Source organism: Heterodontus francisci, chromosome 1, assembly GCF_036365525.1.
Source record: "Heterodontus francisci isolate sHetFra1 chromosome 1, sHetFra1.hap1, whole genome shotgun sequence".
NCBI lineage: Eukaryota > Metazoa > Chordata > Chondrichthyes > Heterodontiformes > Heterodontidae > Heterodontus > Heterodontus francisci.
Window position 1 is genome coordinate 151884668 of NC_090371.1, and position 26304 is coordinate 151910971.

The 26304-nt window shown below is 43.0% G+C and overlaps 2 protein-coding genes across 3 annotated transcripts in view; one reads left to right on the forward strand and one right to left on the reverse strand.

Annotated features, from left to right (window-relative positions):
• Positions 1-9403, forward strand: part of si:dkey-219e21.4 (nuclear factor 7, ovary) — a 32544-nt gene extending 23141 nt beyond the window's left edge. The window contains exons 6-7 of the mRNA XM_068037279.1: positions 6130-6263; positions 7960-9403. Coding sequence (XP_067893380.1) covers positions 6130-6263; positions 7960-8552 — 727 coding nt within the window. The 3' untranslated portion in view covers positions 8553-9403. The remainder of the gene's footprint in view (positions 1-6129; positions 6264-7959) is intronic.
• zcchc4 (zinc finger, CCHC domain containing 4) overlaps positions 1-26304 on the reverse strand; it is a 132527-nt gene that overhangs the window by 94340 nt on the left and 11883 nt on the right. Inside the window, exons 3-5 of one of the 2 annotated variants that reach the window (XM_068037257.1) lie at positions 18955-19037; positions 12706-12981; positions 10873-10953 (exon numbers count right to left, since the gene is read on the reverse strand). In XM_068037257.1, the coding sequence (XP_067893358.1) occupies positions 10873-10953; positions 12706-12981; positions 18955-19037 (440 nt within the window). The remainder of the gene's footprint in view (positions 1-10872; positions 10954-12705; positions 12982-18954; positions 19038-26304) is intronic. The other variant, XM_068037266.1, reaches the window with a different exon arrangement.

Below are 26304 nucleotides of genomic sequence, written 5' to 3' on the forward strand. Positions count from 1 at the left end.
ACACCTTCTGAGGCAGAGTGTTCCAAAGTTGCACAACCTTCAGAGAAAAAATTTCTCCTCATCTCTGTCCTAAAAGGGCGACCCCTAATTTTAAAACAGTGCCCCCTAGTTCAGGACTCACCCACAAGAGGAAACATCCTTTCCACATCCACCTTGTCAAGACCGTTCAGGATCTTATATACTTCAATCAAGTCTCCCCTCACTCTTCTAAACTCCAGTGAAAACAAGCCCAAGTCTGTGCAAATTTTCTTCATAAGACAACCTGCTCATCCAGGTTATCAATCTAGTAAACCTCCTCTGAACTGCCTCCAACGCATTCACATCCTTTCTTAAATAAGGAGACCAAAATTGCACATAGTATTCGAGATGTGCTCTCACATCTTTAGGTGAGAGATGAAAAGTAATCATTTAAAACATGTTCACAATGGAGAAGGACGATGTAGGTGTAGAGTTCAGGGAGGGGGACTGCGGTATACTTGAACATATTAGCACTGAAAGGGAGGAAGTATTAGCTGTTTTAGAGGGCTTAAAAGTGGATAAATCCCTAGGCCCAGATGAGATGTATGTGAAATGAGGCAAGGCAGGAGATTGCAGGGGCTCTGACACAAATTTTCAAATCCTCTCTGGCCACAGGAGAGGTACCAGAGGATTGGAGGACAACGAATGTGGGACCATTATTCAAGAAGGGTAGCAGGGATAAACCAGGTAATTACAGGCCGGTGAGCCTAACATCAGTGGTTGGAAAACATGGGGAGATCATGTCTAACTAACTTGACAGAATTTTTCGAGGCGCTGACTAGCTGTGTAGATGAGGGTAAAGCAGCTGATGTAGTCTACATGGACTTCAGTAAGGCTTTTGATAAGGTCCCGCATGGAAGATTGGTTAAGAAATTAACAGCCCATGGGATCCAGGGCAATTTGGCAAAGTGGATCCAAAATTGGCTTAGTGGCAGGAGGCAGAGGGTGATGATCGAGGGTTGTTTTTGCGATTGGAAGCCTGTGACCAGTGGTGTACCGCAGGGATTGGTGCTGGGACCTTTGCTGTCTGTAGTGTACAGTAATGATTTAGACATGAATATACAGGGTATGATCAGTAAGTTCGCAGATGACACGAACATTGGTGGTGTCGTAAATAGTGAGGAGGAAATCCTTAGATTACAGGACGATATAGATGGGCTGGTAAGATTGGTGGAGCAGTGGCAAATGGAATTTAATCCTGAGAAGTATGAGGTGATGCATTTTGGGAGGACTAACAAGGCAAGGGAATATATAATGGATGGTAGGACCCTAGGAAGTACAGAGGGTCAGAAGGACCTTGGTGTACTTGTCTATAGATCACTGAAGGCAGCAGCACAGGTAGATAAGGAGGTTAGGAAGGCATATGGGATACTTGCCTTTATTAGCCGAGGCATAGAATATAAGAGCAGGGAGGTTATGATGGAGCTGTATGAAACACTAGTTAGGCCACAGCGGGAGTACTGTGTACAGTTCTGGGCACCACGCTATTGGAAGGAAGTGATTGCCCTGGAGAGGGTGCAGAGGAGATTCACTAGGATGTTGCCTCCGCTAGAGCATTTCAGCTATGAAGAGCGACTGAAAATGCTGGGGTGGTTTTCCTTAGAACAGTGAAGGCTGAGGGGGGAACTTGATTGAGGTATACAAGATGGGCATTGATAGGTTAGATAGGAAGAAACTTTTTCCCTTAGCGGAGGGGTCAATAAACAGGGGGTATAGATTTAAGGTAAGGGGCAGGAGGTTTAGAGGGGATTGGAGGAAAAATCTTTTCACCCGAAACACACTGCCTGAAGGGGTGGTAGAGGCAGAAACCCTCACAACATTTAAGAAGTATTTAGATGAGCACTTGAAATTCCATAGCATACAAGGCTATGGGCCAAGTGCTGGAAATGGGATTAGAATAGTTAGGTGCTTGATGGCCAGCACAGACACGATGAACTGAAGGGCCTGTTTCTGTGCTGTCTAACTCTATGACTCTAAGGCCAATGCCCTGTATAACTGAAGCATAACATACTTGTATTTTCAATTCCTCTCGTAATGAAGGATAGCATTCCATTAGCCTTCTTTATTACTTGCTGTACCTGTAGACTAACCTTTTGTGACTCATGCACTAGAACACCTAGATCCCTCTGCACCTCGGAGTACTGCAGTCGGTCTCCATTTAAGTAATACTCTGCTTTTTTATTCTTCCTGCCAAAGTGAACAACTTCACATACCCACAAAGACAGTGGGTATCTGTGGTAATAGTGACCATTGGTGGGGTCATAGGGAATAAGAAGTGGGAAATGTGTTTTGCTGGCATGGTTGCAATTGACATAAATGCAAGTGAAGAATAGAGTTGGAAGGAGGAATGGATATGGAAGACTGGAGAGATTGCATAGCCCAAGTACACAGAAAAGAAAAGGAGAGCACAAGGTCAAAGTAAACAGACCAATTTCATCTATTCAGCCACAATTCATTGACTTAATTAATTTATGGACCCACTCCCAACCAAGCCCAATTTAATTTCATTCATTTGCAGTCTGATTTTATTTGATTTATTTTGGGGATGCCTACTCACTTAGTTTTGGAGAAACTCATTGCTTTAAATTACAGAGAGGTGAAAGAATTAGAATAGTTATAATGGGGGACTTTAATTATCCTAATATAGACTGGGTTATTAATAGTGTAAAGGGCAGAGGCGGCAAAGAGTTGAGAGTGTGTTCAGGAGAATTTTCTACATCAGTGTGTTTCCAGTCCAACAAGAAAGGAGGCATTGTTGGATGGGGAATAAGGTGGGTCAAGTGAATCAAGTGTCAGTAGGGAACATAGCATCACAAATTTTAGGTTAGCTATGGAAAAGGACAAGGCACAATCCAGAGTAAAGATAATTAATTGGGGTGGGGCGGGCAACTTCCATGGAATGACAATGGATCTGGCCCAAGTAAACTGGAATCAAAGATTGACAGGCAAAACTGTAACTAAACAATGGGCTGTCTTTAAAGAGGAAATGGTTCTGGTACAGTCAAGATGTATTCCCACGAGGGGGAACAGTAGGGCAAACAGGTCCAGAGCTCTATATCTTGAAAGAGATAGAAAGATGAAGCAGAAAAAGGGTGCATATGACATATGTTGGGTAGATAATACAATTGGCAAGTAGGTTGAATATGGAGAGTTCAGAGGGGAAGTGATAAAACAAATAAGAGAAGCAAAGAAAGAGTATGAGAAGAGACTGGCAGCTAATATAAAAGGGAATCTAAAAGTCTTCTATAGCTACATCAACAGTAAAAGGGTGGAAGGAGGAGTGGGGTCCTTTGGGGACCAAAAAGAGGAAACACACATGGAGGCAGGAGGTATGGCAGAGGTACTGAATGAGTACTTTGCACCTATCTTTACCAAGGAAGAAGATGCTATCCAAATCATAGTGAAACAGGAGGTAGTTGAGACACTGGATGGGCTAAAAATTAAGAGCAGGCATTAGATAGACTGGCTGTACTTAAAGTTGATAAGTCACCAGGACCGGATGAGATGCATCCAAGGATACTGAGGGCAGTAAGGGTGGAAATTGCAGAGGCACTGGCAATCTTTCAATCCTCCTTAGATACAGAGGTGGTGCCACAGGACTGGAGAATTGCAAATGTTACACCCTTGTTTAAAAAGGGTGTAGGCCCAGCAACTACAGGCCAGTCAGTTTAACCTTGGTGGTGAGAAAGCTTTTAGAAACGATAATTCAGGACAAAATTAATGGTCGCTAAGACAAATGTGGATTTAATTAAGGAAAGCCAGCATGGATTTGTTAAGGTCAAATCGTGTTTAACTAACTTGTTTGAGTTTTTGGATGAGGTAACAGAGAGGGTTGATGAGGGTAATGCAGTTGATGTGGTGTACATGGACTTCCAAAAGGCATTTTATAAAGTGCCACAGAACAGGCTTGTCAGCAAAGTTACAACCCATGGAATAAAAACAGCAGCAGCATGGATAAGAAATTGGCTGAGTGACAGGAAACAGAGAGTAGTTGTGAACGGTTGTTTCTCGGACTGGAGGAAGGTACATAGTGGGGTTCCCCAGTGCTCGGTGTTAGGATCCCTGCTTTTCATGATATATATTAATGACCTAGACTTGGATGTACAGGGCACAATTTCAAAATTTGCGGATGACACAGAACTTGGAAGTATTGCGAGGAGGATTGTGATAAACTTCAAGGGGACATGGACGGGCTGGTGGAATGGATAGACAAATGACGGATAAAATTTAATGCAGTAAAGTGTTAAGTGATTCGTTTTGGTAGGAAGAATGAGGAGAGGCAATATAAATTGAGGACATAATTCTAATGGGGGTGCAGGGAGTATCTGGGGCTATATGCACAAAAATCATTGAAGATTGCAAGGCAGATTGAGAAATCAGTTAATAAAGCATCTAGGATCCTGGGTTTTATAAATAGGGGCACAGAGTACAAGAACAAGAAAGTTATAATTAACCTATAGAAAACACTGGTTTGACCTCAACTGGAGTATTGTGTTCAGTTCTGGGCACCACATTTTCAGAAGGCATTGGAGAGAATGCAGAAAAGATTCATGAGGATTGTTCCAGGAACGACGAAGCTCAGTTACATGGAAAGGTTTGGAGAAGCTGGGGCTATTCTCCTTGGGGAAGAGGCGATTGAGGAGATTTGATCAAGGTGTTCAAAATCATGAGGGGTTTGGACAGAGTTGATGGGAAGTGTTCACATTGGCGGAAGGATCCAGAACCAGAGGACACCAATTTAAGGCAAAAGAAGCATGACTGGCAACATGAGGAAAAGCATTTTTATGCAGCAAGTGGTTAGGATCTGGAATGCACTGCCTGAGAGTGTGGTGGAGGTAGATTCAATCAAGACCTTCAAAAGAGAATTGGTTAATTATCTGAACAGAAAGAAATTGCAGAGCTACAGGGAAAAGGAAAGGGAGTGCGACTAGGTGAGTTGCACTTGCAGAGTCGGCAGGACATGACAGGCTGAATGGCCTTCCTCTGTGCTGTATTCATTCTATGATTCTAAATCAATGACCACTGCTTTAAATTGCTCATTCGCCAGAGAATGATTTAATTTAACAAATTAATTCAAAACAGGATTTTTTTCAAAAAAGATTAAAATTAAACAGATTAATTTTGAAGATATTAGAAAACGGTTAGTAGGAAAACCAGCTGTGTCGTGCTGGCAGACGGATATTAGAGGTACAGCAGTGCAAAGCTTTGGGATGCCTTGCAAAATAAGTGTATTTCCCATTTAATTGTTCTTCTTTCTGTTGTGCCCAGGTGTGGCAAAATTGGGACAGAAGTAGAAAATCATAGGAAGTAAGGACTGGACACTAGACTGTTAATATTTTGAAGAGAGAACGTAGAATATTTAAGGCACAAAAGATTATTCCAGCTGTGCCAGCTGAAAAAGAGCTGTCCAGCCTTTAATTCCTTAACTTTGTGTTTGGGTAGCGGCTATCCTGCCAGTCACACCTCATCCAGACACATCTTTTGTTTCTTTACTTGTCCCTTTACCACTCCCTCTGGCTTTGTATCATGAAACCATTTGTTATTTAACCTCTCCTGCCCTTCACCCTATCACAGACCTTCCCTTTTGTTCTTCGTTTCCCCCTCCACCCCGCACCCCGACCTGCTCAAATCCTATTACATTTCTAACTTTTATCAATTCTCACGAAGCTCACAAACCTGAAATGTTAACACTGTTTTTCTCGTCACAGATGCCACCTGACCTGCTGAGTATTTCCAGTATTTTCCGGTTTTGTTTCAGATTTCCAGCATCCGCAGTATTTTGCTTGTGTGCTTTTTCCTATCCATGGTAATCCCACTTTCCAGCTCTTGGTTCATAGCCTTGTAGGTTATGGCATTTCGAGTGCATATCCAAGTATTTTTTAAATGCATTGAAGGTTTCTGTCTCTACCATCCTTTCAGGCAGTGAGCTCCGGAGCCCCACCACCCTCTGGGTGAGAACATTTCAATAGGTATATGTACGTCAATTGTGGCTAGGAGATTTGCTTTTTCTAAAACAATGAAATATGTTTTAAGAGAAATTAACAATTATGGTTTAATGTAACACTTGATAAATTGTCAACTGGAATCTATTATATCCTTTTTCATCCCAAGTTATTCAAAGAAAACTCAGAATGAAATCCAGGCCATAAAAATGGATGAAGCCAGATTTCAGAAGTTATCGAAGTCCCTGCGGAACATTTCAACCAACTTATATTCACAATTGCAAAGGAAGACATTTTTATTAGGTAGCGTGTGCTATATCTTAACTGTTCTCACACCCTTTACCATTTGTATACTCTACAGCCATATCTATTGTACATGAGAGCCAGCTCAAACATTTTGTTAGCCTAATCAATCAGTAAAGACAGTTGGAAAGAACAAAACAAAAAAAAATCCAAAGATCACACTGAAGAACTGAACTGAGGGCCAATTCAGCAACACCAGATATGAACATGGGTATCTGTTACATTTGCAGCCCTCCAATATAAAGAACAGCAGCTTTACAGTTAAAATTATATGGTTTGTCTATTCATAAATGAGCTATTAACATATACAAATAGTAATATCTTCATAAGTATAATTATGAGAGGCTACAGTATTCCAAAAGAAAACTGCAGCGTTCTATAAGTTTTCGCTATTAAAAAAAAGATTTTCCAGCAGCCTTACTAATTTTACAAGATGAGGAAGGGGGGGGGGGGGGGGGGGGGGGGAGTCTGACAAAATTAATCACAGTAAATCATTCACCAGGACAAAGGATTAAAACATCAAGGGACACGTGTTAAAATTTAGCAATTCAGGAGTAAGAAGGGAAGTCAGCTGGAACAACTTAATGTAAGCAGCAGCCTGTGGAATTAGAATTAGAATTAGAACATTACAGCGCAGTACAGGCCCTTCGGCCCTCGATGTTGCGCCGACCTGTGAAACCATCTGACCTACACTATTCCATTTTCATCCATATGTCTATCTAATGACCACTTAAATGCCCTTAAAAAAAAGTTACTATTAAAGACCACTGAAGCATGTAATATAAATGGGCTCAAATAACAACTGCATGTGATTCTGCAGTGATAAGATGAGAAGACAGGTAAAGTGGGAGTTGACCTCTCAAAGTGACACACTTTTGGGCTTAATAGCCATTGCCCAGTATTAACATTTTTTACACTCTTATAAATTGCCTTTTTTTTTTAAAAGAAAACAAAAAGCTTAGAATAAAACATTAATACGGCATTACAAAAACACGAGTAATATATTCTCTATCAAGATTGTTATATATTTACATAGAGCATATGAGATTGATCTCTCTCATGCACTTTACAATTGCGCTGACATCAATTCTAGGTACCAGTTTTCCCGGGAGCAAAGGATCGAGGATTTATAATAACACAATTTGCAAACGTTGCACATGTTATCTTGATCTTGCACAAAAAAGGAATTTAGTGTCTTTATACCAGACTGTAAAGTGGAGAATTTTATTTCCCTCAACTTTAAATCTGCAAAGGATTCACATTACTTGATCCTGGAACATGGATAACATTTCACAAAATCCTAAAGGCACAGTAAATATAACCAGGGTATGAGGAAACATTACAGAAAATACAAAAAGGGAATGAAAGAACAGCACCATAAATGTAATAGGGTATGACAGAATATTGCAGCTCCTAGATTTCCTAAAATGGGCATTTTTTTATAATACCAAATTAAATCAAGGCAAGACTCAAAACATAAAGCTCATATTCATCAGTAATAAAATGCTGAGTTTTTTTAATCGCTTTGATAAACATTAAAATGCCAGATATTGTGAAAGGACTGTGACCATAGGGATGCTTATTGTCTAAGGATTAGATCATATCAGTTACTTCAAATAAGAAGAATGATTAAGGAATTTACCAGATGCCTACTCTTGCTGGGAATGCTGACTGTAAATTCTTTCCTACTCCCTAGAATACTCACCAGTTATCCTCGACATCACATCAGCACATAAAAATGTGCTGGTTTCAAAGGATCTAACTAGCATGTCAGTAGCTAGTGAGTCATTGAGTGCTCCTGACAGTCCTCTGCGATTTGACAAGATCTATAATATCTTAGCTGCCAAAGGTCTGATGAGAGGAAAGCATTACTGGGAAGTGGATGTCAAGCCCTCCGCACAATGGTGTGTTGGAATTGCATATGGATCCATAGAACGGAAAGGGAAGCACAAGTCTACAAAACTGGGAAGAAACAGACAGTCCTGGTGCATTGAACTAAAGGGTAGCCAGCTTTTAGCTTGGCATAATGATAGAAATGTCAAATGTAGTACGAAGCTCTCAAAGTTGGAAAAAGTAGGAGTGTACATTGACTATGAGAAAGGACTCGCTGCATTTTACGATGCTGATAGCATGAAGTTGATACAAGAATTCTCCAGTATCACGTCAAATCTTTTCGACAGAATGCACCATCATTTCACTGAGCCAATCTATCCTGCTTTTCGACTCTTTCCATTAGCTGCTGCTCCTATACAATCCGATAAGTTAGTGATATGCAAACTAGATATTTAGAAAGCAGTGATGGCCAGGCATGATACGGTGCCAACAAGCTGTGCCATAGTATAGTTGTAAGGTTTGTAGTGATCTTGACCACAGATTTGCCATCAAGGGAGGCACTGAATGTGTGTAGAAGTGCTTTGCCTCCAATGAAGATAACGACAACTGATTGGCAATTCATACCAGGTATTCTTACTCAAATTCCAGTTGTACAGTACTACTTACAAGAGTCAACCGCTTGAGCACAAAATAACCCTAAAAAATGTGAGAAGTAACATATTACTAGCAATGTACCCAAGCAGGCAATTCTCAGGAAAGGAGCATGCAACATGATGCATGCATTTTTAGGGCTGGATATTACTAATGTGCTACTGAGCCGTATTAAACCCTGTATACATACATCAGTATTTATTCCTATGGGAAGATTAATGCAACACTTTTAGAGCCAAGATGAGTTCCCATTATATTGTTATCATGCTAATCTCTCAAAAAATTGTTTGGAGCTTTTCAGTATCTATTGGTATATAAAAATCTACAGGTCGGTGGGGGGAGAATTATTTTCAGTCTGTTTTTGTGACTTAGAGTTCCGGGTTTATCTTCTATTTCTATTTTAAAATTTCTCATTGCTTTATTTAACTTGGTTTTTAATTAGAATTTGCTCTGCATCATACTCACTTTCGTTGCATTGGTTAAAATTAGTAAACAGGAAAGAAAGCAGATGAATGAGTTACCTGCATCAAGAAACACTAATGCAACATATGATGCTAAGCAAATACTCCCCTTGCAATCCAGGACTGCTCACTTGCATTATGTAAAAATAGGTATTATTCTAGTTGAGATTTATTCATTAAATTCTGCTGCATACATTTTGTCTCTAATAAACTCAGTGTGATTTTTTTAAAATTCTTGTAGCTTTTACATGATTTATGAAATGCAGAAGACAAGAATAGTACTCAAGCCATGTAGTATAACTTATTCTTTGCAGTTTTACTTAGCAAGGATAACAAAAGGGAACAACATTTGAAATGTTTACTTTTATACAATGAAGCATGAACGAAGAACTTTGGATTTTATACTCTACTAACTGTAACCTCTGAGGACAACCAACTCAAACTCTTTAATCACAACTCAGCAGAATTTTCAAAGTATGCTCCCAGGAGTTTGTTTCTTTTATTTGCATCTGAATGGCACTGACTTGCAATATTGTATTTTCAAACCTCAGAGGCTGATGAACTAGAAGTGCACAGTGCGTTACCAGATTGCATTTCAACTCTAAGACTCAGTTCATATTCAGTCTAGACTCAAGATAAAAGTCACAATTCTTTACCCTTGTTAAAATTTCCTTGGGTTTGGGCATTCTCAACACAATTCCTAGTAAGAGTAGTCCCTCAACACAAAACCACACACACTTAGTTCAACAACTGTTAATTGCATTTAGACAGGTCCATAAGGTTGCCTGGTATGGAAAATCAACCGTTCCAATTCAGATATTCTTCTGAGTTTTCAGTTAAAGCACATTTTATGGGCCCTCCAAGGGATTCGAGGCGGAGTTGCAACAAGAGGCAGGGGATGGAGGGCCTGTCACCACCCCGTCGCAACACGATTTTGTCGGGGGCAGGATAGGCCGACGACAGCCTTCACAATCCAAGGCCAATTGAGGCCCTTAGGTGGCCTATTAATGGCCATTTAAGGGCCTCTTCCTGCTGCCGCTGGGATTTAACCAGCGGCAGGGAGGCCTGTGCCATGCGGGGAGGTTGCCCAGTAAAATGAGGCAACCTCCTTGCAGGCTTGGGAGGGTCACCCACCAGGAAAAAAATCCACCTGGGTTAACTCCACTGCCCTTGCACTACGCGCCCACCCTCTCCAGGGCCTGCCGGTCTGGCCCCGACGAACCCACATCACTTCCCTTAGGTTCGGATCTCCAGCGCTGGGCCTGGGTCCAAGGCCTCTTGCAGTAGCCACTGCGCCTGGTGGCGCTGCTGATACTGCTGAGTTGCTGGCCCTGTGATTGGCTGGCAGCTGTTGGAGGTGGGATCCCAGTACCAGGCACTTAAGTGCCTGTGCGCCTTAGATTACGCCAGTGGCTCCCCTCGCCTTTTCGGCCCAGTGCCAGGAGACCCGCCAGCACGACAAAATCCAGCCCACTGGGTATGGAAAAAGAAACAATTCTGTATCTGCAATTGCTACAGTTGAACTCGGAATGCTCGTGCTCACAACAGGTGACAGCAGAAGAAAGGGAGTGTTGAATTCCCAGCATTGACATACCTCAACTTTTTGGTGAGCATATAAATTAATTCTAAACATTAAAAAAAGAACTGAACAAAAATAACGTTACCTGAAATCAATATCCAGCAGCTGACTCTTCATAACTGGTTCCTTCTTTTCAGACTGGCGCATCCTTATTAGCTCATGAAGCCTGAAAATTAATTCAAAGAATTACCATTAACTTTATAGAGCAAGAAATACCTTCTACTTTAACAAATCCACTTGGTATGTTATCCAGTTTTGTATTACACTCATGAATATCAGAACTGCTCAAAGAAGTCTCTCAGGTCTGGATAATAATGTGGGGCGGGACGGGGGGGGGGGGGGGGGGGGGAAAGAGTTTTGGACAGGAAACCCGCAAGTCCAAGTTTCCCTACATTCTGTGCAGTTTTAACTTTTGTATTTCACATGTTCAGCCTGATTGACAGGCTTGACCTCCAGTCAGGCAGAGATGATTCAGCAGTAGGTAGGTTCGATCCACAACCAGGGTATGGGCTGCAGTGTTCGATCCCTAACCCCAAGGAATTCCAATTCAAGAGCTTTTTGTAGGGGAAGTTGGCAAGTGGGACACTCAAGGGGCCAGGTGGTGAAATAGCACTCCTGCACCTCCAGATACCAAGCAGTGCTACAGTGCTTCTCCTTGAAGTTGTCCTCAACAGTGTCCAGGTTTCCCAAGGCCTGGGAAACCCGTCCGGCCACTGTAAAACGTGCAAAGGAGGTTAAATCAGAGGCCGATAGCCTCACTAAAATATTTAAATTGCCAACCCGCTTCCTTGTCCTGCCTCTATTAAACACTGAAGTGGGCGGATTGGAGGCACGCTGGGCTTGGGTTTCAGATTTTTTAAATTTATCATTTGACCTGACCCAAACCCATCTATTTCTGGGTGTTAAAATTCAGTTCTCATTGAAAGCTATTCACCAAGATGAAACTGATATCAAAGACATGCTGAAGAAACTAAACTTAATAATAGAAGTTCCACTGCGAGAATAATTACATCTGGGGAAAGATGAAGGAAAAATAATTTATGTTCAAATTAGAACAACGGAACAGATTTATAGAAGTTGAAGACAAGTTATAATTTCAGGAATTGCTCACCTCCTCCGGGCAAAGATTTCAAGTCTAGCTTACATTCGTGTTATCAGAATATACACATTCTAATACTTTTTTTAAAATGCACTGTAGTCAAATGGCCTGCTGACTTTTGATGTTACAATTTTAGAATGGGCTGAGTGGGGCATCAGCGGGCAGTCAATGCCCCGGCATCACTTTCAAGGAGAAGACAGTAGAGAAAATAAAGTAAGAATTTTGTCTTCTGATTACCTTCAAGCTCATTGAGCACCTGCAAACAGCCTGATCTTGGACTCCATACTGGCCAGCAGGAGGTGGTATATATGAGCCAGGATCATCTAGTCCTCCAATTCCCCTATTTTTAGCTGCGAAAAGGTACCCATCCTCTACATAGCACCTCTCTACAGCAAAATATCAGAAATAGGAAGCTTGTCACAGGTTGGGAACTAAAATTGGATGCCATCACTGAAACTGCTTTGACATCAGTTGTTGGGGTTGGGGAGTATGAGCGCTTCCTTTATCAATCCAATTTTTAAAAATCAAGTCTTCATGGTGGAGAGTCATAGCAAATCAGGGTTACCATTATGTGTACAGAGAAACTCTCTTGAAAATTGTTCTAAAATCTTTACTGAAGCCCATTTGATTTGTGCTTAGATCTGAAATGCTGCACAGAAATGAAGCTCAGTGGATCTGTAGGATCTGATGTCACTAGTTCACAAAATTCTAAAGTCAGACAGATATCAGAGAAATTATTAGCACATTGATCGGGTTCAGCATGTAGTGCAAGGAGATAAAAGAATTAAAGCTGGAAAAACTTCATTAACACTGACATACCGTGGTGTTCCAACACACAGCACTCTTCGAAAACCCAATGAAACAATTAAATCCAGCAAGAATTGGCAAGTGCGGTCAGCAAACAGGTACTGAGCATTTGTCTTCTTGTTCTCCAGTGGGAGCAACAAATGGCTGGGTCTTTTCAGCTGACCGAGAGACACATCTCCCAGCTGGTCATGAGACGAATGCTGGTCCCACTCCTCAGGAAGTAACAAAATCTGACAGTCCATACAGAATATTCTTTTTGCCAAGGGCAAAGACACAAACTGCCGATATCTGCAGGAAAAAAATATAAACAACCACAAACAACAAATTAATCATTTCTTCAACAAAGAAAAGCTAACACCTTTCTAATTGGAAGAAAGTAATAGCTAAAAAAACCTGTCTGAAAGGATATGACAGCTTTCAGGTTCAAAAATAAAGATAACAATTTATTCAGAGATTATGCATATAGAATCACTCTATATGCTTTGTCCTTGCATTCCACTTTAAAATCATTCAAAATGCATTTATCAGATGTACTAGGTCTTGTAGAAACTATATTCCAAATTTTGCAAAAGACATCCTGTACTCTAATCTGCCAATTTAAAACACTGCAGAGTTCACAAAAATACATTACCGCTGCTGTAGCGTATGATGGCACATCCAAAGATTAAAATGAGTGGAATTTTATTGCAAAGGAAAAGCCCATTTGGCTCCACTGGTGTTTTACTCCACAGGCCACCTAGGCTCATCTTCCTGCTGACTCCCCATATCCCTTTATACAATATTGTTCTTTTTCTAAGAACCACCGAATTCCCTTTCAAAAGAATTTATTAACTCTACTTCAACAATCGTTTGAGCCAGCGGGAACCAGTAGAAGAGTGTAATGTTACTAAACTAGTAATCCAGAGGCCTGGACTAAAGCATCGGAGACGTGTTCAAATCAGGTGGGGAAATTTAAATTTAAATTAAGTAAAATTAATCCAGAATAAAAAGTTAGTCTCACTAATGCTGACCCCGAAATTACCAGAATGTCATAAAAAATCCATCTGGTTCACTAATGTCCTTTAGAGAAGGAAATCTGCCATCTTTACCCAGTCTGGCCTACTTGTGATTCCAGACCCACAGCAATGTGGTTGAATCTTAATCTTAACCCCTGAAATGTTCTAGCAACTGCGACAGAAAAGACAAATAGGATTAGAAAAACGTTGGACCTCCCAGCATCAACCTAGGCATCGGAGACAACAAAGACACACCCTGCCCAGCTGACCTTGCAAAGTCCTCCTCAGTAACAGTTGGGGACTTGTGCGAAAATTGGGACAGCTGTCCTACAGACTAGTCAAGCAGCAGCCTGACACAGTTATACTCACAGAAACATAGCTTGCAGCCAATGTCCCACACACCACCATCACCATCTCTGGGTATGTCCTGTCTCACCGGCAGGACAAACCCACCAGAGGTGGTGGCACAGTGGTATACAGTCAAGAGAGAGTGGCCGTGGGAGTCTTCACTACTGACTCCAGACTCCATGAAGTCTCATGCAACAGGTCAAAAGTGGGCAAGGAAATCTCCTGCTGATTATTGCCTACTGCCTTCCCTCAGCTGATGAATCGGTTGTCCTCCATGTTGAACGGCAATTGGAAGAAGCACCAAGGGTAGCAAGGGCACAAAATGTACTCTGGGTGGGGGACATCAATGTCCATCACCAGGAGTGGCTCAGTAGCACCACGACTGACCGAGCTGGCCGAGTCCAAAAGGACATAGCTTCTATACTGGGCCTGCAGCAAATGGTGAGAATGCCAACAATTAGGAGAAACCTACGTAACTTTGTTCTCACCAATCCACTTGTCGCAGATACATCTGTCCATGACTGCTATGAGTGACAGCCACACAGTCGTTGTGCAGACAAAGTCCTATCTTCACACTGAGGACACTTTCCATCGTGTTGTGTGGCATTACCACCATGCTAAATGGGATAGACTCAGAGCAGATTTAGCAGCTAAAAACTGGGAATCCATAAAGCACTGTGGGCCATCAGCAGCAATAGCAGAATTGCATTCAACCATAATCTGTAACCTCATGGCCCAGTATTTTCCACCCACCATTACCATCAATCCAGAGGACCAACCTTGGTTCAATGAGTTACGTAAGGGAGCACGCCAGAAGCAGCACCAGGCATAGCTAAAAATGAGATGCCAACCTGATGAAGCTACAGTACTGCATCATGCTAAACAGCGGAAGCAGCATGCTGTAGACAGAGCTCAGTGATCGCACACCAACAGATAGGATCAAAGCTCTGCAGTCCTGCTACATCCGCTCATGAATGATGGTGCACAATCAAACAGCTAACCGGAGGAGGAGATTCCACAAATAATCAAGTCCTCAATGATGGGGGAGCCTAGCACATCAGTGCAAAATGCAAAATACAAGTCTGCAGCATTTGCAACCATCTTCAGCCAGATAGGCCGAGTGGATGATCCATCTCGGCCTCTTCCTGAGGTCCTACCATCATAGATCCCAGTCTTCAGTCAATTCAATTCACTCCACCTGATATTAAGAAATGGCTGAAGGCACTGCATACAGCAAAGGTTACGGGGCCTGAGAACATCCCAGCTATAGTACTGAAGAAATGCTCCAGGACTTGCCGCACCTATGGCAGCTGTTCCAGTACAGCTACTACATTGGCAGCTACCCGACAATGTGGAAAATTGTCCGGGCATGTCCTGTACACGAAAAGCAGGATAAATCCAATCCAGCCAATTACCGCCCCATCAGTCTACTCTCAATTATCAGCAAAGTGATGGAAGGTGTCGGCAGCAGTGGTTTCAAGCAGCAGTTACACAGCAATAACTTGCTCACTTTTGGCAATTTGGGTTCCTGCAGGGCCACTCAGCTCCACAGCACATTACAGCCTTTGTCTAAACATGGACAAAAGTGCAGAATTGCGGAGGGGAGGTGAGAGTGACTGCCCTTGACATCAGGCAGCATTTGACCCTGTGGCATCAAACAGCCCTAGCAAAACTGGTCAATGGGAATCAGGGGAAAATCCTCCACTGGAGTCATACCTAGCACAAAGGAAGATGGTTGTGATTGTTGGAGAACAATCATCTCAGCCCCAGGACATTGCTGCAGTGTTCTAGGTCCAACTATCTCCATAATAAGGTCAGAAGTGTGGATGTTCATTGATTGAATGATGTTCAGTATCATTTCACAATTCCTCAGACACTGAAGCAGTCCATGTCCATATGCAGCAATACCCAGACAAGATTCAGGCTTGGGCTGATAAGCGACAAGTAACATTTTCACCACACAAGTGCCAGGCAATGACCATCTCCAACAAGAGAGAGAATCTAACCATCGCCCCCTTGACATTCAACAGCATTACCATCACTGAATCCCCCGTCAACACCCTGGGGGTTACCACTGACCAGAAACTTAACTGGCACAGCCATATAAATATTGTGGCTACAAGTGAATGATTAGAGGCTGGGAATTCTGCGGCAAGCAACTCACCTCCTGACTCCACAAAGCCTGTCCACCATCTACAAGGCATAATTCAGGAGTGTGATGGAATATTCTCCACTTGCCTGGATGGGTGCGCCTCCAACAACACTCAATAAGCTCGACACCATCCAGGACAGAACAGCCCACTTGAGTGGCACCCCATCCACCACCTTAAACATTTATTCCTTCCACCACCAACGCACAGTGACAGCAGTGTGTAACATCTACAAGATGCCTGACAGCAACTCACCAAGGCTCCTATGACAGCACCTTCCAAACCTGTGACCTCTACCAGATGCATGGGAACATGACCAGCTCCAAGTTTCCCTTCAAGTCACATACCATCCTAACTTGGAACTACATCGCTGTTCCTTCATTGTTGCTGGGTCAAAATCCTGTAACTCCCAACACAACGGCACTGTTGGTGTACCTAGACCATATGGACTGCAGCAGTTCAAGAAGGCAGCTCACCACCATCTTCTCAAAGGTAATTAGGGATGGACAATAAATGCTGGCTTTGCTATCAATATCCAAAACCCATCAACAAATTTTTTAAAAGGGTTTTGTTCATGCCAGGATTGTAAACTGTTACAGTAAGCATCAGCAGTTAAGAATCTGAGTTGTATTTACTCAGTAATTTTATTATTTCATTAGGTCCGAAAACCATAGTCAGTGCATGCTTGAACTTTCAACTTGTGGGAGACAACATTCCCCACACCGTGGACTTGTAAAATTCTCCCCACTGTGTAAACAAAATATTATGAACAATATTTAAAATATTGCTATCGTCAAAAAGGCAGTGTTAAACAAACTTCTGCATGTCTGGGTACTGCAGCAGCTTCATGGCACATCCTACTTTATAGAATTTAAATAAATAGCAACATATTTTGTCAGGTAGATGAGCTAAATATGGATGGGCACTTTAAAAGTAGTGATCACATTATGATAAGTTTTAAGATCCAACTAGAAAAGGAAAATGCCAGTACAAAATCTAAAACATCAGATTAGATTAGGGCAGATTTTAGAAAGATGTGGAGTGAACTAGCTAAGATGAAGGAGGAATTGGACCACATTTAAAGCACTATATTCAGTTCTGGACACCGCACCTTAGGATGGATAATATTGGCTCTGAATGGGTGCAGCGCAGATTTACCAGAATACTGGGGTTAAAATGGTTAAATTGTTGGTTAAGCGTTAACAAAAGGATTGGTTTTGTAGACGAGGCTTGCAAATTAAGCAGCGATCTCATTTTCTCTGGTGTTAAATCCAAATCAAGGAACCATAAGCTTAAGATTACAGCTTAGCTGATCAGGGGTGATGTCAGGGAGCACTTCTTCACAAAAAGGGTAGAAGAAGTCTGGTAGTTTCTCACCAAAGAAAGCTGTTGAGGCTGTAAATTGAAAATTTCAAAAGTGAGATTGATATATTTTTGTTAGGCAAGGTTATTGAGGGTTAAAAGGAACCAAGACGGGTAGATGAAGTTCAAATACAGTTCAGCCATGATCTACTTGAATGGATGAAGAGCTCAATGGTCTACTCCTGTTCCTTCCTATGTTCCTATATTACACAGGACAGCAGAGATACAGCAGGACGATTTTTTTTAAAAACAGATTACAAAAGGTAATTTTCCATGGGAAATCCACTGGGTGGCAGTGAAGAATAAGTGTTGATATGGAAGAGACTCTCTTAAGGCATCAGGAATGCTGTCTCTCTAAACCTTTATCCATGCTAAAATGGAGAATGGAGTCAGCTGCCAGACAGCAAACAATCCCGTAGGTTCCCATGCCAATCAATGCTCATTCCAAGTTAGATCCTCCCTCTTCCCACTGAAATTGTAGATATGCAATTTACTGTTAAAGATTGTTCCTTTAACATAACTTAAGTTTTGAATCCTCTCTGGATACACTTACAGCCTTTGCCATTCATCTGGTCATCCCCCACCCCTGCTCAGAGTAGTCACCGACTCCAAATGCACACTGGCCAGTTTAGATGCTACATTTCCACCAACAGGCCTGGTGCTTTCTGCCGCTTTCTTTATCTCTCCAACACACTTAGCCGAAGGATGTAATGCTTATCGCCTGTGGACACACTCTTCGGAACAGTAACTCATGCACCCTCTACCAAATGTGCTTTTAAGGCAGTCCGGCCCTACCCTCACCCCATCCCAGGGACAGACAGGGCAGGCTTACTGCCGCTTGTGTCAATGTAACGGACTCAAAAATAGCATAAAGGGGTGCAGAGCCAACTGAGCTGGGATGCACTAAAACATTTTGTTCCTTAAACATTTTTATTTTTTTTAAATTCTCCTTCTGTCTTTCTTTCCACATCTGGAACTCTTATGTTTTGAATTTTTCTACTTCACTTTGTCACTTATGCCCTCCCTCCTGATTTTTCCCTAAACTCTCAATTTGAACAAGATCAGGTTTGAGTCAGATTAAAGAAAAGAACTTCCATGTATATAGCTCCTTTCAGAACCTTAGGACATCCAAAGTTGCTGTCCCTGTTCACTCAGATCCCAGATGCCCTGTAGAGGGCGACGCACCATTTCCATCTCACACTTACAGCAATATGGAGACTAAACGGTCAAGTCTAACTAACAGTGGGTGCCGTTTGTGGCCTGCCATAGCAATTTTGGACCAATAAATACTCACATCTGTGCTACATCGGATCCTTATCTTCCTGCACTCTCGATAATTTCTATTATCAGATACAGTAAATCACAAGCTTCCCTACCATGTAGCTATCTAAGTACTAGTTCATTACCTCTCCACATATTGCTTGTGAGTAAATTGTGGTTGTCGACTTTGATTAAATTCTGCTCTTGCCAATTGCCGGGCCACTGATACCTGATAATGACAGTGAGATACAAGTAGTGGTTAACATCATACTTATAACATATTCTTAGTCAAGCTAAATGCCAAAGGTAAATACCTTAAAAAATCAGCACTATTATTAGCAGCAGAAAACAGACGAGAAACATCAAATATCAAATCAATCCAGGCATTCAAACAGACAGCCAACTTGTCAATGACTTGCTCAAAGAATAGTGGGTACCAAGCAGACACAGACAGAAAGAGAAGTATTTTACTTTTCCTCAAATCAAATCAATTGTAACAAGGAAAGACATCTCTTTAAACTGATCAGGGTAAAAAAGATAGCACCAAAAAGTTTTGAGAAGTTCTCCTGCAGCAACCAAAGGCAAAAAATTCATTTACCTTTGTTTAATCCAATTCCTAGCAACCCCAGTTTAATAACTGTAGTATAGGGTCAGAAAGGGTTAATGATTGAAACAGTGTAAGGTTTTCCTTTTTTTTTCTTGTTCTTTAATCTGTCAATTTAGTGCGGAGGGGATGGAAGCTAGGGCAGCTGCATGCTCCTCTTGCGGGATGTGGGAGGTGAGGGTCACCACTTGTGTCCCTGCTGACTTCACCTGTGAGAAGTGCACCCATCTCCAACTCCTCACAGACCGCGTTAGGGAACTGGAGCTGGATGAACTTCGGATCATTCAGGATGCTGAGGGGGTGATAGCGAGCAGTTATAGGGAAGTAGTGACACCTAAGTTACAGGATAAAGGTAGCTGGGTGACCGTCAGGGGAGGGAAAGGGAATAGGCGCACAGTGCAGGGATCCCCTGTGGCCGTTCCCCTCAATAATACGTATACCGTTTTGGATACGGTTGGGGGGGGGGGGGGGGACCTACCAGAGGAAAGCCACAGTGGCCAGGTCTCTGGCACTGAGCCTGGCCCAGTGGCTCAGAAGGGAAGTGGGGAGAATAGGAGAGCGATAGTGTTAGGAGATTCAATGGTTAGAGGAACAGACAGGAGATTCTGTGGTCGCGAACGAGACTCCCGGATGGTATGTTGCCTCCCAGGTGCCAGGGTCAGGGATGTCTCGGATCGAGTCCACAGGATTCTTAAGGGGGAGGGGGAGCAGCCAGAGGTCGTGGTACATATCGGCACCAATGACATAGCTAGGAAAAGGGATGAGGACCTGAAAAGCGAATATAGGTTGGAAGCTGAAAGGCAGGACGAGCAGAGTAGTAATCTCAGGACTGTTACCGGTGCCACGTGCTAGTGAGGCTAGAAACAGGGAGCGAGTGCAGCTGAACACGTGGCTACAGAACTGGTGTAGGAGGGAGGGATTCAGATATATGGATCATTGGGATAGCTTCTGGGGAAGGTGGGACCTGTACAAGAAGGGCGGGTTGCATCTGAACTGGATGGGCACCAATATCCTGGGCGGGAGGTTTGCTAGAGCTCTTCGGGAGGGTTTAAACTAGTTTGGCAGGGGGATGGGAACCGGAGCCACGGATCAGTGGATGGGGTAGCTGTTGAACAGGCAGATACCGAGTGCAGAGAGTCTGTGAGGAAGGTTAGACAGTTGACAGGGCAAAGTTGCAGCCAGTATGATGGGTTGAAGTGTTTCTATTTTAACGCAAGAACTGTCAAGAATAAGGGTGCTGAACTTAGAGCATGGATCAGTCCTTGGAGCTACGATGTTGTGGCCATTACGGAGACGTGGATATCACAGGGGCAGGAATGGATGTTGGATGTTCCGGGGTTTAGATGCTTCAAAAGGAATAGGGAGGGAGGTAAAAGAGGTGGGGGAGTGGCATTGTTAATCAGGGATAGTATCACAGCTGCAGAAAGGGAGGTCGTCGAGGAGGGTTTGTCTACTGAGTCATTATGGGTTGGGAGTTTTCGATAGACCCCCCAATAACAACAGAGACATGGAGGAACAGATTGGAAGGCAGATTTTGGAAAGGTGCAGAAGTAACAGGGTTGTTGTCATGGGTGACTTCAACTTCCCTAATATTGATTGGAACCTCCTTAGTGCAAATAGTTTGAATGGAGCAGTTTTTGTCAGGTGTGTCCAGGAAGGTTTCCTGACTCAATATGTGGATAGGCTGACTAGAGGGGAGACTATGTTGGACTTGGTGCTTGGCAACGAACCAGGCCAGGTGGCAGATCTATCGGTGGGAGAGCATTTCGGTGATAGTGATCACAACTCCCTGACCTTTACTATAGTCATGGAGAGGGACAGGAGCAGACGGGATGGGAAAATATTTAATTGGGGGAGGGGGAATTACAATGCTATTAGGCAGGAACTGGGGAGCATAAATTGGGAACAGATGTTCTCAGGGAAATGCACGACAGAAATGTGGAGGTTGTTTAGGGAGAACTTGCTGCGACTGCTGGATAGGTTTGTCCCGATGAGGCAGGGAAGGGATGGTAGGGTGAAGGAACCTTGGATGACAAGAGATGTGGAACAGCTAGTCAAGAGGAAGAAGGAAGCTTACTTAAGGTTGAGGAAGCAAGGATCAGTCAGGGCTCTAGAGGGTTACAAGGTAGCTAGGAAGGAACTGAAGAATGGACTTAGGAGAGCTAGAAGGGGACATGAAAAAGTCTTGGCGGGTAGGATTAAGGAAAATCCCAAGGCGTTCTACACTTATGTGAGGAACAAGAGGATGGCCAGAGTGAGGGTAGGGCCGATCAGGGATAGTGGAGGGAACTTGTGCCTGGAGTCGGAGGAGGTAGGGGAGGTCCTAAATGAATACTTTGCTTCAGTATTCACTAGTGAGAAGGACCTGGTCGTCTGTGAGGACAGTGTGGAACAGGCTGATATGCTCAAACAGGTTGAGGTTAAGAGGGAGGATGTGCTGGAAATTTTGAATGATATGAGGACAGATAAGTCCCCGGGGCCAGACGGGATATACCCAAGGATATTACGGGAAGCGAGGGAAGAGATTGCTGCGCCTTTGGCGATGATCTTTGCGTCTTCACTGTCCACTGGAGTAGTACCGGATGATTGGAGGGTGGCAAATGTTGTTCCCTTGTTCAAGAAAGGGAATAGGGATAACCCTGGGAATTATAGACTAGTCAGTCTTATGTCGGTAGTGGGAAAATTATTGGAGAGGATTCTGAGAGACAGGATTTATGATTATTTGGAAAAGCATGGTTTGATTAGAGACAGTCAGCGTGGCTTTGTGAGGGGCAGGTCATGCCTCACAAGCCTTATTGAATTCTTTGAAGATGTGACAAAACACGTTGATGAAGGAGGAGCAGTGGATGTGGTGTATATGGATTTTAGCAAGGCGTTTGATAAGGTTCCCCATGGTAGGCTCATTCAGAAAGTAAGGAGGCATGGGATACAGGGAAAGTTGGCTGTCCCATAGAAGTCAGAGGGTGGTAGTAGATGGAAAGTATTCAGCATGGAGCTCGGTGACCAGTGGTGTTCCACAAGGATCTGTTCTGGGACCTCTGCTCTTTGTGATTTTTATAAATGACTTGGATATGGAAGTGGAAGGCTGGGTTAGCAAGTTTGCCGATGACACGAAGGTTGCTGGAGTTGTGGATAGTGTGGAAGGCTGTTGTAGGTTGCAACGGGACATTGACAGGATGCAGAGCTGGGCTGAGAAGTGACAGATGGAGTTCAACCTGGAAAGGTGTGAAGTGATTCATTTTGGAAGGTCGAATTTGAATGCGAAATACAGGCTTAAAGACAGGATTCTTGGTAGTGTGGAGGAACAGAGGGATCTTGGGATCCATGTCCATAGATCGCTCAAAGTTGCCACCCAAGTTGATAGGGTTGTTAAGAAGGCGTATGGTGTGTTGGCTTTCATTAACAGGGGGATTGAGTTTAAGAGCCGTGAGGTTATGCTGCAGCTCTATAAGGCCCTGGTTCGACCACACTTGGAATATTGTGTTCAGTTCTGGTCGCCTCATTATAGGAAGGATGTGGAAGCTTTAGAGAGGGTGCAGAGGAGATTTACCAGGATGCTGCCTGGACTGGAGGGCATGTCCTATGAAGAAAGATTGAGGCAGCTAGGGCTTTTCTCATTGGAGCGAAGAAGGATGAGAGGTGACCTGATAGAGGGGTACAAGATGATGAGAGGCATAGATAGAATGGATAGTCAGAGACTTTTTCCCAGGGTGGAAAGGGCTATCACCAGGGGGCATAATTTTAAGGTGATTGGAGGAAGGTTTCGGGGAGATGCCAGAGGTAGGTTCTTTACACAGAGAGTGGTGGGTGCGTGGAATGCACTGCCAGCGGTGGTAGTAGAAGCAGATACATTAGGGGCATTTAAGCGACTCTTGGATAGGTACATGGATGATAGTAGAATGAAGGGTAGGTAGTTAGTTTGATCTTAGAGTAGGTTAAAGGTTCGGCACAACATCGTGGGCCGAAGGGCCTGTACTGTTCTATGTTCTAATACCTCCCACCATGATGATATGAGAGATCACATGAGAGACTGGAGGGAGATGCAGCGTGGCTTCAGAGAAGACACAAAGACTTGTGTAAAGCTGTACTTAGAATGTAATGAAAGAGTTAATATTCAAAGTACAGAAGATTCAGTAATCTCTCTAAACTAGACTAACCAAGTATACTAAGGTGGCAGCAGACTAAGCAAACATACAATATGGTGAGCAGCAATGGTTCTTACCATGCAACACCCAAAAGGATTTGAAGAAATATTTTGAAGAAGGCTGACCTGAAACAAGCACCAAAACAGCAGAACTCAAGAGGAGGCTGTGAAAAAGCTCCAGAGTTGCTCCATGGATAAGCAGGCACGGAGAGCTGGGGAATTGGCTTGTAGAGGCATTCAGGCTGCATTACAGAGGAGGGTAGTCTGTGAAAAAGAATTCCAGTCCAGCGATCGCAGGCTTTGAGTCGGAAAACCAAGCAATGATCAGGGACATGTACCAGACAATGATCATGTCCAATAATAAAGGTCGAAACACATCCCTTTGACTTTCAACAGCACTGCCGTCACAGAATCCCCCACTGTCAACATTGACTAGAAATGGAACTGGACCAGCCACATAAACCCTGTGGCCACAAGAGATCATAGGCTGGGTGTTCTATGACAGTTACTCACTTCCGGATTCTGCAAAAGCCTTTTCACCATCTACAAAGCACATGTCAGGAATGTGATGGAATACTCTCCATTTTCCTAGATGAGTGCACCTCCAACAACACTCAAGAAGCTCTACCATCCAGGACAGAACAGTTAACTGATTGGCATCCCATCCACAACTTTATACAAACATTCACTCCCTCCACCACCAGCACACAATGGCAGCAGTGTGTACCATCTACAAGATGCATGCAGCAACTCACCAAGGATTCTTCGACAGCACCTTCCAAACCAGCGATCTTTACCATCTAGAAGAGCAGGGCAGCAGGTACATGGGAACACCACCACCTGAAAGTTCCCCTTAAAGTGATGCACCATTCTGACTTGGAAAAGTATTGTTGTTCCTTCACTGTTGCTGTGTCAAAAATCTGGAACTCCCTACAGAACAGCACTGTGGGTGTACATTCACAACAAGGGCTGCAGCAATTCAATATCGATATTGTTATGGTCAAGTCGAAGGGCTTCCCTCTTTTCCCTCTCCTTGTTTGACCACAACTGGTTTAATTCTTTCTTAAAGTGGACGCGCTGGCCAATTCAGTGGGTATTGGATTACTTACTTGCTACAATCATAACAAGAACCAATTGGACAGATTTTCTTGAGTTAACAAAGGAAAAGGTCAACTTTATTGTTCCGAAACCGAACTAATAAAAATAATAAACAACACGTGAACTTTCACTCACACACACACTCTGGAGGCTTACACACACGCAAATAGGTTACAGAGTGGGTAAGGGTAGATTGGTCGAGTTAGAGTCCATAGAAAAAAGGCATTTGATGACTTGGCTGGCTGCTAGCTGAATTCAGTGGTCCTGAGGCTTTCAGTTTGAAGAGGAAGATGGCTGGTTCGGTTGGGCTCTTGGAGACAGCGATACAAATGGTTTCCTCCTTCTGAATGTAGCCAGAATAGGCAAAGGTGGTCAGTCAACAGGGGGGATCTAAAAGCTTTCAAGCTGGAATGGAGAGAGAGAGACCTCCAATGGGTCTGCATGTGGCAGAGTCCAGTTCCTTCTCCTTTGCTGCAGAAAAAAACAACTTAAAACCACAGATGGGGAGGAGCTGGTCACATGACACTCATTCAGTGATTCAAAACATAGCAGTTAGCAGTATTTCTCTCTTGCTAAAGAGGAAAAGAACAAGCAGTTCCCTTAAACTTCCTGGGTATTCGTTCTTGCTGGGAAATGCAGCCATTTCATCTCCCGCCTCATAGTACTTGCAGTGTAGGTAACAGTGTTGCAAATTAGGCGATCAGCTTAAGCTGCCAGCAAAATCATCCTGTTAGCTGGTATTTTAAAAATGTATTTTAAAAAATATATAAATTCAAATCTCCAGTCAGTGGATTAAAGAAAATCATCATTCAACAAAGCACACTGGCATAACAATATCCACATCACATGAAGGAGCAAAGAAAAAACACCGCCTTCCCCCTCTGCACCACATTCCCAATCTCACCAAATTTTTGCTGCCAATCTGTTTAGTGTTATGACCTCAGTGAGACCGTTAACATTAAAATATAAGATATGAAATGCCCAGACCAATTTAAAAAATTACACAACAGGATTTCATGTTTTCAGACTTGTATTATAACAACTAAACTAAAAGAGTCATTTTGTAGTACATAACTTGAGTATTGCTGAAAATAGAGACATGGTGTTGAAGCTTTTTGTCTTCCAATCATCATGACAATCCACAAGAATACCAATGGAAGAGAAAGCAACGACTTTATACAGTATGAGAAGAGTGCTGATTGGTTGGCAAGTGAACTCTGATTGGTAGAGGCGTTGCCATGGAGAATGCGCCAGCTTATGGTGCCTGACAGTTAACTGTCAAACTTTGTTTGAAATTTAAAGCAGGCAGCTCGACTCTGATTGGTCAAGGCATCACCCTGAGAAATGAACCAGCGAATGGCTGTCACATATTTTGTTTAGCTGAAATAGGCGCAATGTGTGTACATGTGCTTTCTGTCACAGTAGGAGTGGAAAATGATGCCTTCAGTTCCTGATATTCAGCTGGAAAAAGGTTTGACTCATCCATAACTGTTAGACAGGCAGTCTCACAGCACATAGGGGTCATGGGATCAAGGGAAGTGATGAAGAGGAAGAACTGTGCTTCATCATGGAAACGAGTGCTGCTCTGTCACTAACTGGTAGGAGGTACCATACCTTGGTCTTCCCCCTCCAATTCTCTGTCCCCTTCTA